This window comes from Corythoichthys intestinalis, chromosome 4 (assembly GCF_030265065.1).
Source record: "Corythoichthys intestinalis isolate RoL2023-P3 chromosome 4, ASM3026506v1, whole genome shotgun sequence".
In the NCBI taxonomy this organism is placed as follows: Eukaryota; Metazoa; Chordata; class Actinopteri; order Syngnathiformes; family Syngnathidae; genus Corythoichthys; species Corythoichthys intestinalis.
The window spans coordinates 3,985,582-3,997,699 of NC_080398.1; the positions used below are offsets into that span (position 1 = coordinate 3,985,582).

The following is a 12,118-nucleotide window of genomic DNA, read 5'->3' on the forward strand; positions in this document are numbered from 1 at the left end:
TCTGCTCTCAAGTCACAGCAAAAATAAATCAGCTGAACGACAGCTTGTATGTCAAAAACTTGTAAATCCTGTTACTTGAATCCCAAATTCTGATCGCAAATCAAAGCGAAAAAAAAAAAAATCAGCAAAAATTAATCAGCTGAACGACAGATTGTATGTCAAAAACTTGTAAATCGTGTTACTTGAATCCCAAATTCTGATCGCAAATCAAAGCGAAAAAAAAAAAAAAAAATCAGACAATTGACAAATTATTTTTTTTGTGTCAATTGTCTGATATTTTTTCTTTCTTCGTAGCCCAAATTTCTGCTCTCAAGTCAAGGCAAAAAGAAATCAGCCGAATGAAGATGATGCTTGTATTTAAAAAAAAAAATCATGTCAATTGAATCTCAAATTTCCCGTTCGCAAATCAGAGCAAAAAAAAAAAAAAAAATCTGACAAATGACAATTTAAAAAAAAAAAAAAAAATCGGTCACTGAACTCTTTAAATTTCTGCTCTCAAGTCAAAGCACAAAGAAATCAGCCGAAAGATGATGATGCTTGTATGTAAAAAAAAATCGTGTCACTTGAATCCTAAATTTCTGCTCGCAAATCAAAGGAAAAAAAAAAAAATCTGACAATTGACAAAAGTTTTTTGGGCAATTGTCTGATTTTTTTTTTCTTTCTTCGTAGCCTAAATTTCTGCTCTCAAGTCAAGGCAAATATAAATCAGCCGAATGAAGATGATGCTTGTATTTTAAAAAAATCAGGTCAATTGAATCTCAAATTTCCCGTTCGCAAATCAGAGCAAAAAATCAAAATCTGACAAATGACAATTAAAAAAAAAAATTTGTCACTGAACTCGTAGTTCAAATTTCTGCTCTCAGGTCAAAGCACAAAGAAATCAGCCAAATGATGATGATGCTTGCATGTCAAAAAAATCCTGTCACTTGAAACTCAAATTTCCGCTCACAAATCATGGCAAAAAGGAAGAAAAAAAATCCTCCAAAACATAATTCTGACAAAAATTTTAGTCATGTAACTCGGATCTCAAATTTTTGCTCTCAAGTCAAAAAATTGAACAAACGAAGGCTCACATCTCAAAAATCTCAGAAGTGTCTGTTATTTAAAACTCATTTCACACATTTCAAATTTCTGCTCTTAAGTCACAGCAAAAATAAATCAGCTGAACAACAGCTTGTATGTCAAAAATTTGTAAATCGTGTCACTTGAATCCCAAATTTCTGCTCGCAAATCAAAGCGAAAAAAAAAAAAAAAATCGACAATTGACAAATTTTTTTTGGTCAATTTTCAGATTTTTTTTTCTTTCTTCGTAGCCCAAATTTCTGCTCTCAAGTCAAGGCAAAAAGAAATCAGCCGAACGAAGATGATGCTTGTATTTTAAAAAAATCATATCAATTGAATCTCAAATTTCCTGTTCGCAAATCAAAGCAAAAAAAAAAAAAAAAAAAAAAGAAAAAAAAATCAGACAAATGACAATTAAAAAAAAAAAACTTTGTCACTGAACTCGTGGCTCAAATTTCTGCTCTCAACTCAAAGCACACAGAAATCAGCCAAATGATGCTTGTATGTAAAAAAAATCATGTCACTTGAAACTCAAATTTCCGCTCGCAAATCATAGCAAAAAGGCAGAAAAAAACCACAAAAACACAATTCTGACAGAAATTTTAATCATGTAACTCATACCTCAAATTTTTGCTCTGAAGTCAAAGAAATAAAAAAAATCGGAACAACGAAAGCTCATATCTCAAAAGTGTGTAACTCATATGTTGTATTTGAAAGTTGTGTCACACATTTCAAATTTTTGCTCTCAAGTCAAAGCAAAACTATAAAATTTATAAAAAAGAACATAAAATATATAATATCTAAAATATATAATATATAATAGATTTTATAAAATATATAAAATATAGAATATAAAAAAGAACGACACTTCTACTTTAAAAATACAATTTTTCATAGGAATTTCATAGGAATAACAATAAAATTGAATGAAATCAAGCACGTTTTATGCCAGTTTTATACTCACTTGCACTGATGTTTCCTCCACAGGTCAACGCAGCGAAACGGCTCGGAACAAGGTTGCGCCCGGCAGGCGTTGCTCGAGCACCCCAACGTGACGCCGCGTCTTTCCAGCACGCTCACCAGATCTCCGCCGCCGCCGTCCAATGGGAGCGCCCGGCCGTTCAAACGAACATCACGCATGCAACCTAAACATGCGCAAATTTCAGCTCAAAACGACCAACTTTTTGACAAAAAAAACATTCATTTCCAAAGTAAAAACATTGAAATTCACATGCCAATTCACAAAATTAATACGTCATCATAAAAAAATAATTACACATTACACAGGCCAAGTTCAAAACACAATTACGCTCTCACCCTGAAAACCTCCGCCCCCTACGGTGACGCCGGCAGGGTCCCCCAGCAGCTCGCGCCGGTTCCCGAGACGGGCTCGGACCTCCCGCTCGCCGCCGCCCCGCTCCAACCTCAGCGTGAACAAGTTGTCGTGGCGACTGAGGCCTACCAGCACCCACTGACCCACGTCCACGCGCTGGCCCGGGAGCTGCAACACCTGGGCGGCGTCCCCCAGGTGCGCCCGTACCGACAGGAGCCCCTCGGCAATCTGAGCGAGGAGACGACCTCATTCGAGCTTTGCATCTCGGCTGCTTTCCCAAATTCATCCGGCGTTTTTTTCGCACCTCCAGCACGACGTACTCGTGGGCTTCCCGGGACGTGACGGAGAGCAAGATGCCCGAAGTGGCGCGGGTGCGCAGGAGCAGTTGGATTTCGGTGCGCCGGTTGGTGCCGCCCCCGCCTCCGAGGTGGAACCTCAGCACGCTCTCCGAGTCCAAAGAGAACTCTGGAACCACTGAGAAGAGAAGGACAGGTTGACGATTGCCACAAGAGGGCAGCAAAGCACTATTTTTAACGCCAATGTAAACACACACTATATATATAATAGGGCAGTGCTTCTCAATTATTTTCTGTTACTCAAAAGCGACACAATTTCCCCACCTGTGTCACATTTGTGCCCGGCATGACCCGGGTGGCACTCGCAGCTGAAGGCCCCCCAGTCGGCCAGACAAGAGGCGCGCGCCCCGCACGAGGGCCCGGCCGCCGTCACGCACACGCCGTCCGTGGCCGCGCAACCCGGGTCGCTATCCTCGCTTTCGCCCGGATGCTCCAAATCGTACACCTAAATCATACCCGAACAGTCTAATCTTTTGCCGACCGATCGCAAACCGCTCGCACGTACCTGCGTATCCACCACCAAATTCCGAACGCAGCCTTTGAAACTGGGGTATCGTGTTTGAGGCGACGTCCGCTTGACGCCCCCCAACTGGAGCGGTTGATACACGTTCAGAAACCTGAGCCGGAACCACTTGTTCGTCAATTTGCCGGCAACCAATACTGGGAGTCCCCTGCTTCTCACCTGTCATTTCCAGGCGTTTGCCCCGAAACCCTGCAACCGGACTCGTCCGCTTCTCGAGGGTCCGGCTCGCCGACGCCCTCAGGTTCGCTCACAGGCGCCCCGGAACACTGATCCAGGACCAGCTGCACCGCCTGAATGACAGCGAAAGATGTCAAATCCATTTGAAGTAGGACAGTTGTCATTAAGTGATCATGTCGACGTCCAATTCATTTTGATTGGAACGGGGCGTTTGTTCATTCAGCCCCTCCCAATCAAAATGGATTGGACGTCTATTGAGGTCGATGGTGGCCAAATTTTTAAATATCTTGTCCGTCCGTCCGTCCACCCACCCATCCAACCAACCAACCAACCAACCAACCAACCAACCAACCAACCAACCAACCAACCAACCAACCAACCAACCAACCAACCAACCAACCAACCAACCAACCAACCAACCAACCGAGCCCACCCACCCAACCAACCATCAACCCATCCAACCATCAACCCATCCGACCGACCGACCGACCGATCGACCAACCAAACCTACCCATCCATCCAACCACCCACTCACCAACCAACCAAACCATCCACCCACCTGCCCAACCAACCAACCAACCAACCAACCAACCAACCAACCAACCAACCAACCAACCAACCAACCAACCAACCAACCAACCAACCAACCCTACCCATCCATCCATCATCCATCCATCCATCCATCCATCCATCCATCCATCCACCAACTCACACAACCATCCATCCATCCAACCATCAACCCATCCGACCGACCAACCAAACCTACCCATCCATCCATCCATCCATCCATCCATCCATCCATCCATCCATCCATCCATCCATCCATCCATCCATCCATCCATCCATCCATCCATCCATCCATCCATCCATCCATCCATCCATCCATCCACCCACCAACCAACCAAATCATCCACCCACCTGCCCAACCAACCAACCAACCAACCAACCAACCAACCAACCAACCAACCAACCAACCAACCAACCAACCAACCAACCAACCAACCAACCAACCAACCAACCAACCAACCAACCAACCCTACCCATCGATCCATCCATCCATCCATCCATCCATCCATCCATCCATCCATCCATCCATCCATCCATCCATCCATCCATCCATCCATCCATCCATCCATCCATCCATCCATCCATCCATCCATCCATCCATCCACTCAAACCCAACCAACCAACCAACCAACCAACCAACCATCAACCCATCCATCCATCCATCCATCCATCCATCCATCCATCCATCCATCCATCCATCCATCCATCCATCCATCCATCCATCCATCCATCCATCCATCCATCCATCCATCCATCCATCCATCCATCCATCCATCCATCCAGTTTTCAAAATGTTTTAGTAGTTTTTCAAACCAGAACCAAAACACATTAAAGTATTAGTCAATACAGGTTTACTTTGCATTGATGATTTAGCCTATCAATCAATTAGGTTCATATTCATGAGAAATGTAGCCCTGACCCCCGTTCACCCTATCTGTTTGGTCTTATTAATGTCCCGTCCGGAGCAAAAAGTGGACATGTAGGTTATGCTGTTGTCCCTACCAACGTTGAGACCAAACCTACACCCTTGATTACGGTACTATTTTCACGTAACCTTGTTTTACTCCAATTCTTTATGTATTCATGTTAAATGTCAAAGGACAAAACGTCACTGGCACCCATCGCGTTAACTTTAGGTATTTGAAATTTCCAACCTTGCCGTCGCCGATGACGTCCAATCGATGCCAGCGTCGGTCGGCCACGTTGGTTTTAGCCGGCAGCTGCAAGGTGAGCGTTCCCGACCCGTGGTTGACCTTCAGGACCGGAACGCCGTTTTTCAACTCTGCGGGGAAAAACAACCTTCATTTTTCTGCTTTCTGTTAATACCGACAAACACCAGAGGGCAGCAAACAACTGAATTGCAGCTAAGTGCAACATTAATTGCTGAATCCCATTTCAAAAAGGATTGGATCAATTCTTCCGTCATCCAGCTTCCGCCGCGCGTTCGCTATCGACCGCCTTTAACGACGAAAGCTCTCGAGTGATCAATGAGGCGGCCATGTTTGATTTCCCCGCGAGCCGGCGGGCGGCATAATTACGTCAACTTAATGGCGGCGGATTATGCAAGACGTGTCTGGGAAAAGGCCGGGGGGCGGAGGCCCTAATCCGATAACGACGTACGGGGCTGACATTAACGTCCCATGATGCTCTTTGTCTGCTGACACGCCGCATTGATCCGGTGTCGGGGAGAACAAGAGGATCAGCGTTTTGGAACTTTTCCCGACTCAATTTTCTGTTAGGGCAAGAAAGTAAGAAAAAAAACACAATACTAGAGGAGTAGTGGTGATAAGGTACTTACCGATGGAAATGAAGTCTTGGGGCTCCCCCGGAAGGGCGGCGGCTCCCAGTGGCCCGTCGTACAGGAGCAACCCGTCCGCCTCCTCTGTCAGGAACTCCACGGAAATATGGCTTTGAAAGCACGGGGTCAAGGGGGGAAACCAGGCGTACCCCCCGCCGCCGAAACTGCGCTTGGTCTGCTGGCACTCGGGTCCGTCGAACATGGGCGGACACTCGCACCTGTCGAGGCCATAAGACGTGATCATCAGTTTCAACGCATTATTGACGTGAAACACTTTTTTTTTAGCCTCTTAACTCATTGCCTGTAGATGGTTTGCAGTCATTTAGTATTGAAAGAAAAAAAATATGCTGGTTTTTAATTAAAAACGTGGTATCGGTGCAGTATCGGTATCAGTCAATAACACACAGCAGGGTGTTTGAATCAGTAGCTAAAAAATGGTTTTAAATAATTAAATAAATTTAAATAAATAAATTTAAAAAATAAGGAGCTAAAAAATGTTGTAAAACAAATAAAAAACAAACAACAACAAAAAAAAAGAAATAATTTTAAAAAAGCAGTTGAAAAGGGTTTTTTTCCAATAAAAATAAATAACAAGATAATAATAAAAAAAATAACAAATTAAAAAATAAAGTCATAAAACACAAAATTAAAAATAGATTAAATAAATAAATAAAAAAATGAATGAATAAAATGAAATAGTTAAAAAATAAGAAGCTAAAAAAATCCTAAAACATAAATAAAAACATAAACCAAAAAAAAAAAGAAAAGAAATAATTTAAAAAAACGCAGTTAAAAAGTTTTTTTTTAATAAAAATAAATAACATGAACAAAAATAATAATAAAATACCAAAATAGCAAATTAAAAAATAAAATAAAATTAACTCATAAAAAACAACAAAATAAATAGATTTTAAAAAGGAGCTAAAAATGTCTTTAAAAAAATAAAAAATAAAATGAAATAATTAAAAAATGAGGTAAAAATGTCTTCAAACATAAAGAAAAAGACAATAAAAAAATGAAATGAAATAATTAAAAAAGGCGTTAAAATTAAAAAAAAAAATTAACAACATAAATTTAAATTAAAAAACAAAAATGATAGTAAAAAAAAATAACTGAATTAAATGAAAAAATAGAATAAAATTAAGTAATTTTTACAAAACTAAAAAAAAAAAAAATGTAAAAAAAGGGAGCTAATAAATGTTATCTGTGATACACTATTACAAACATAGAATCAACACAGGTGTCCAACAGCAAGGTGTCGGAATCAGGAGCTAAAAAATGGTTTAAAATAAATAAACACATGAATAAATAATAAAATAAACTAATAAAATGAAATAAAATAACTTTTAAAAAAACGAGCTAAAACATAAAATAAATAAATAAATAACAAAATATAATTAAATAGAAAAAAAAATAACTAAAGTAAAAGTAATCTTAAAAAAATTAATAAGCTCTAAAATGGTATCAGTGCAACACCATTGCAAACATAGAATCAACACAACACAAAAAAAAAGCATAGTTTTTATATTATTATTCCAGATACATTATATAAAATCGTTATATGATTAAAAAATGTATATAAACATTTATATTTGTTAACTAAAAAAGAACATTCTCTTTTTTCTCTTCTTATTAAAATAGTAATAGAAAAAAAATAGAAAACATTTTTTTGAATTTGGAAAAAAAGTAGTGTTGCACCAATACCAAAATTTTTGGGTACTGATACCGTTACATGATAGATAGCATGAAACTGTACTGATATCATGTTTTTATAAAAAAAAAAAAAAAAAATCAAAACTTCTTTAAAAAATATATATAAATAAAAAAATAATAATAATAATAAAATAAAAATATTTAGGGATGGAAAGAAAAATGAAAAAATATTTTATATAAATCATAAATTAAAAATATTCACTGTTTCTTTGTTGTTTTTTTAAATGAAAAAAAAAAACCCTCCAAACAAATAGTTTTTGTTTTGAAAAAAATAACTACAAAAGTGAATACATTTTTAAATTTTATATTAAAAAAACTTCATAAATAACAATAGTTACAATGAAGTTATTCGACATAGATAATAGAATTAAAAAAATATATATTTTTGCTTTTCCTTTCCTTTTAAAAAAATGAAAAAAAGTAAAAACTGCAATGACAACGTTAAAAAAAATAGTGTATGTAGTTTTCAAAGAAAAAAAATACATATACATATTTTTTTATTTTAAAACTAAATACTACTCACTTGAACGTAAAATAATTCAATCATGTCACATTGTCCATTGACAGTGCTAGACGTCCAATCCCTTTGAAACGGGAGCGTTGGCAGCTCCCGCTGAAAATGGATGGACGTCGACAAGTGATAAACTCATTTCAATTCACAGCGGAAGACGCCACGGTATTGAACGTCTAATACCGTCAATGCTACATAAATATTTTCCACACCTGTATCCCAGGGGGCCGTCCTGGCAGACGCCACCGTTGAGGCAGGGGTCGGCGGGGAACGCCGAGCAAGGCGGGTGCGCTGCTTGGCGAGCGCGGCAGCCGCACAGCGCCGTCGTCTCGGCCGGGAGGGAAATCAAAGACACGTTGCCGGCGTTGAGCGCCTTCGGGGTGTGGCCGAACGTCACTCGGGTGGAGCAGCCGCCAGAGGAGGCGCAATCTGAGCGTGGGCAGTCGTCCACTCCCACCTGGGAGATAGAGATGCCTAACGCAGACTCCAGCTGAAAAAAACGCCCCAAAATTAAACAGGAAGTGTTAAAAAAATCATTGAAAAATCATTGAATTTGATAAATTAATAAAGAGCAAAGTTTATGTGATTCAGATTTTTAAAATGTTTTTTTTAAATACTTTTGTAGTTGCGATTGAAACTTAGACGCTACCTTGTCTTTATTAGCCGCTACGTAGCCGTGCAGCTTCTCGGCTTTGTAGTACGGCGACCCGTACGCGGCGAACCACACGTCGGTCTCTCGATCGGGGCCCTCGGCGGCCCCCGCGGAGAACACTTGGACCTTCTCCGGCGCCGTCCGCAGGACTTGAGCGAGCGCACGTCCCAATCGGGAGAAGCGGCTTTCCTCGCCGTTTCGGGATGAGAACAGTTCTTGCACCGTCATGTCTGAGAGAAGAACCAACAAGAAACTTTTAATTGACGATGAATCCATCAAATTGATCATCAACTATTTGTTGGTTTATTTTTTTTTTGTGCTTATTGACTCACTGGATGCCAATGACAGTGCTTGATGTCCAACCCCTTTTGACTGGGAGGGGCGGCACAGCTAGTTTTCCCAATATAAACGAATTAGATGTTAAATTTAGTCAATGGCAGGCAATGAGAGAATAGTAATCACCCCTTGCCCTTAAAAAAAAAAAAAAAAAAAAAAAAAAAAAATTAAAAATTAAAAAAATTGCAATTTCTATGTATTTCTTTCTATGAGTTTAACCCCTTGAGGCCTGAATTTAAATGAAAGTAAATGTTTTTTTTTATATTTCTTTCTTTGCAGTTTAAAAAATAATTTAAAAAACTAAATAGAAAATTAAATTTAAAAATGACATGTAAAAATCATTGATACATTTCTAAAAAAGATCAAATAAAAAAATTGAAAAATAGAAATTTTAATTGAAAATAAAGAAAAGATTTTAAATGATTAAAATAAAAAAAATAACATTAAAAACAAACTATTATAACTATTACATAATATTTTTAATTTTTTATAATTAAAATATAAATTTATATATTTTTGATTTTTAATGATTTTTCTTTATTTTTGTTTTCAAATAAATTTTTTTTAGCTGTAAATTCCATTGCAACTTTTTTCATATTGATATTAGCATTTTTCAAAAAAACAAACAAACATATTTAGCATTTAAAAAATATTTTATATTTAACATTCTTCAAAATATTTATTATAATTTTTTACATTTTGTATTTTTTAAAATATTTATTTCATATTTTTTTTATATTCAGCATTTTTTCTATTTATTATATATAAATATTTTTTATATATTTATCATTTTAAAAAATAATATTTTTTAATATTTAGCATTTGTCTTTTGAATTTTTTTTATATTTGGCATTTAAAAAAATATTCATTTTGAACCTTTTTATGTTTAGCATTTTTCAAAATATTTATTTTTATCTTTTTATACTTAGCTTTCTTCAAAATATTTATGATATTTTTTAAATTAAGTCTTTTTTAAAAATATATATATTTTTTATATTCATCATTTTGCCAAAATATTTAACATTTCTTTAAAAATACAATTTTAAAAAATATTGTTTTTTTTAAATATTTAGCATTATTTCAAAAATATTTATTATATATTTCTTATATTTAAAAAAAAATATTTGTTTTATATATATATATATATTTTATATTTAGCATATTTCCAAAATATTTAATTTTTTTAAAATTAAAATGTTAAAACATATATTTATTTATATTTAGCATTATTTCAAAAATATTCATTATCTGTTTTTTTATATTTAGAATTTTTTCTAAATATTTTACTTTTTTTTTTTTATATATTTAGCATCTTTTGAAAATATTTATTTTACATTTTTTTAATAATCAGCATTTAAAAAATATATATATTTTTTTATTTTTTATATTTAGCATTATTACAAATTATTAAATTATTTATTTTTATATTTATCATTAAAAAAAATATTTTATGTTCTTTATATTAAGCATTTAAATTTTTTTTTTTTTTTTGGGCCCCAGTCACTAAATTCTCTGGTGACTTACTGCGAATTCTGAGCGACGCGGCGTTAAGCAGCGCCTCCCGCGGCAGGTCCACGACGTCCACGTGCGCCGCGGACGTCACGTCCGGCCAGGCAGGATCGGACACGCGTACCAGGAGCTGGTACGAACCGGGCGGGACGCCTTCCTTGATGCTCAACTGGCCCGAACTGTGGTTGACGCTGAACAACCTATACAGAAAGTAAGCAAAGTCTTTAATAAGCAATAAAAGCGCCGCTTTGTTTCGTCACGCAAACCTGCAAATTAAAAACAATATTTTCCCGACACAGTGTTTGCTGCCACTTTTGCATAATTACATCATTAAACTCTTCCTGTTTAATTACTTTGTTTTCTTTAATGGCAGGAACGCACTTATAAATATGTAATTAATATACCCGTTTGAATTTTAGAATCCCAGTTCAGCTGGTTCATGTCCAGAAATAACAAACATTGCAAATTGAAGGCATATTTTTTCTTTAGTGATGTAAAAGAAAAAAATACTTAGCGACCGGGTTGCCCGGGCAACCGGCAAGGACGACTTATGTCGTGGCGCCGTGCCCGGGCGTCCCGTAACGCTATCAAATATTCAATCTGGGCAATAAAGGGACTAATGTTTTGCTTCTTCTGCCGTGAATTAGACCAGAGTATGTTTAAAAATGAACTTATTGAAAAGCAAGGGAGGGATGTATGAAAGAGAGGAAGGATGGATGAAAGGAGTTGAGAGGAAGGGAGGATGGATTAAAGCTGCTTAGTAGAAGGATGGATGGAAGGAAGCTGATCATAAAGGAGGAATGGCAGGACGAAAAAAGAAAGAATGGATGATGGAAAAATGAAGGGAACATAGAAGGTAAAAGTAAAGAAGGGAATAGAGAAAAGGAAGGAGACAGGAATGATGGATAAGAGTGAAGAAAGGAAGGAAGGAAATGAGGAATGTAGGAAGGGAAAATAAGGAAAAGAGGAAAGGAAGGATGGATGATAGGAGAGAAGGAAGGCAGGAAGGAAGAAAAGGTGGAAAAGGACAAAGAATGAATGGATGGCAGGGGAAAAAAATAACGAAGAAGAGGAAAGGGATGGCGGACGGATGGTGATAGGAGAGAAGTAAGGTAGAAGAAGGAAAGAAAATGAGAAAAAGGATGGATGGCAGGAAAAAATAATGAACAGAAGAGGAAAGGCATGAAGGATTGATGATGGATGGATGGGAGAGAAGGATGAAAGCAGATACAAAAGGAAGGAAGGCGGAAGAATGAAAGGGAAAAGGCTGGCTTAATGGATGACAGGTGGAAAAATCGTGAGGAAAAGAAGAGAACAGGCCTGAAGGGTGGATGGATAGGAGGGAAGGAAGGAATGAAGGAAAAATTAAGAAAGGCAGGAAGCAACGACGGTAGAAGACGGTAAAAAAAGGATGAATGGATGGATGGCAGGAAAAAATAAGGAAGAAAAGAAGAGGAAAGGCATGAAGGATGGATGAAAGAAGAAAAGGATAAAGGAAGCAGAAACAGAAGGAAGGAAGAAAAAGAGAGAAAAGATGGATTGATGGGTGGATGGCAGCGGTGAAATCAGGAAGAAAAGAAA

At 37.3% G+C, this 12,118-nt stretch overlaps 1 protein-coding gene across 2 annotated transcripts in view; it reads right to left on the reverse strand.

The window, feature by feature from the left end:
* Positions 1–12,118, reverse strand: part of si:dkey-22o22.2 (neural-cadherin) — a 213,857-nt gene that overhangs the window by 7,562 nt on the left and 194,177 nt on the right. For both annotated transcript variants that reach the window (XM_057833588.1, XM_057833589.1), the window contains exons 21-31: positions 10,553–10,737; positions 8,690–8,922; positions 8,253–8,530; positions 5,817–6,034; positions 5,173–5,300; positions 3,434–3,564; positions 3,257–3,368; positions 3,016–3,196; positions 2,700–2,869; positions 2,380–2,623; positions 2,027–2,207 (exon numbers count right to left, since the gene is read on the reverse strand). In XM_057833588.1, coding sequence (XP_057689571.1) covers positions 2,027–2,207; positions 2,380–2,623; positions 2,700–2,869; positions 3,016–3,196; positions 3,257–3,368; positions 3,434–3,564; positions 5,173–5,300; positions 5,817–6,034; positions 8,253–8,530; positions 8,690–8,922; positions 10,553–10,737 — 2,061 coding nt within the window. The remainder of the gene's footprint in view (positions 1–2,026; positions 2,208–2,379; positions 2,624–2,699; positions 2,870–3,015; positions 3,197–3,256; positions 3,369–3,433; positions 3,565–5,172; positions 5,301–5,816; positions 6,035–8,252; positions 8,531–8,689; positions 8,923–10,552; positions 10,738–12,118) is intronic.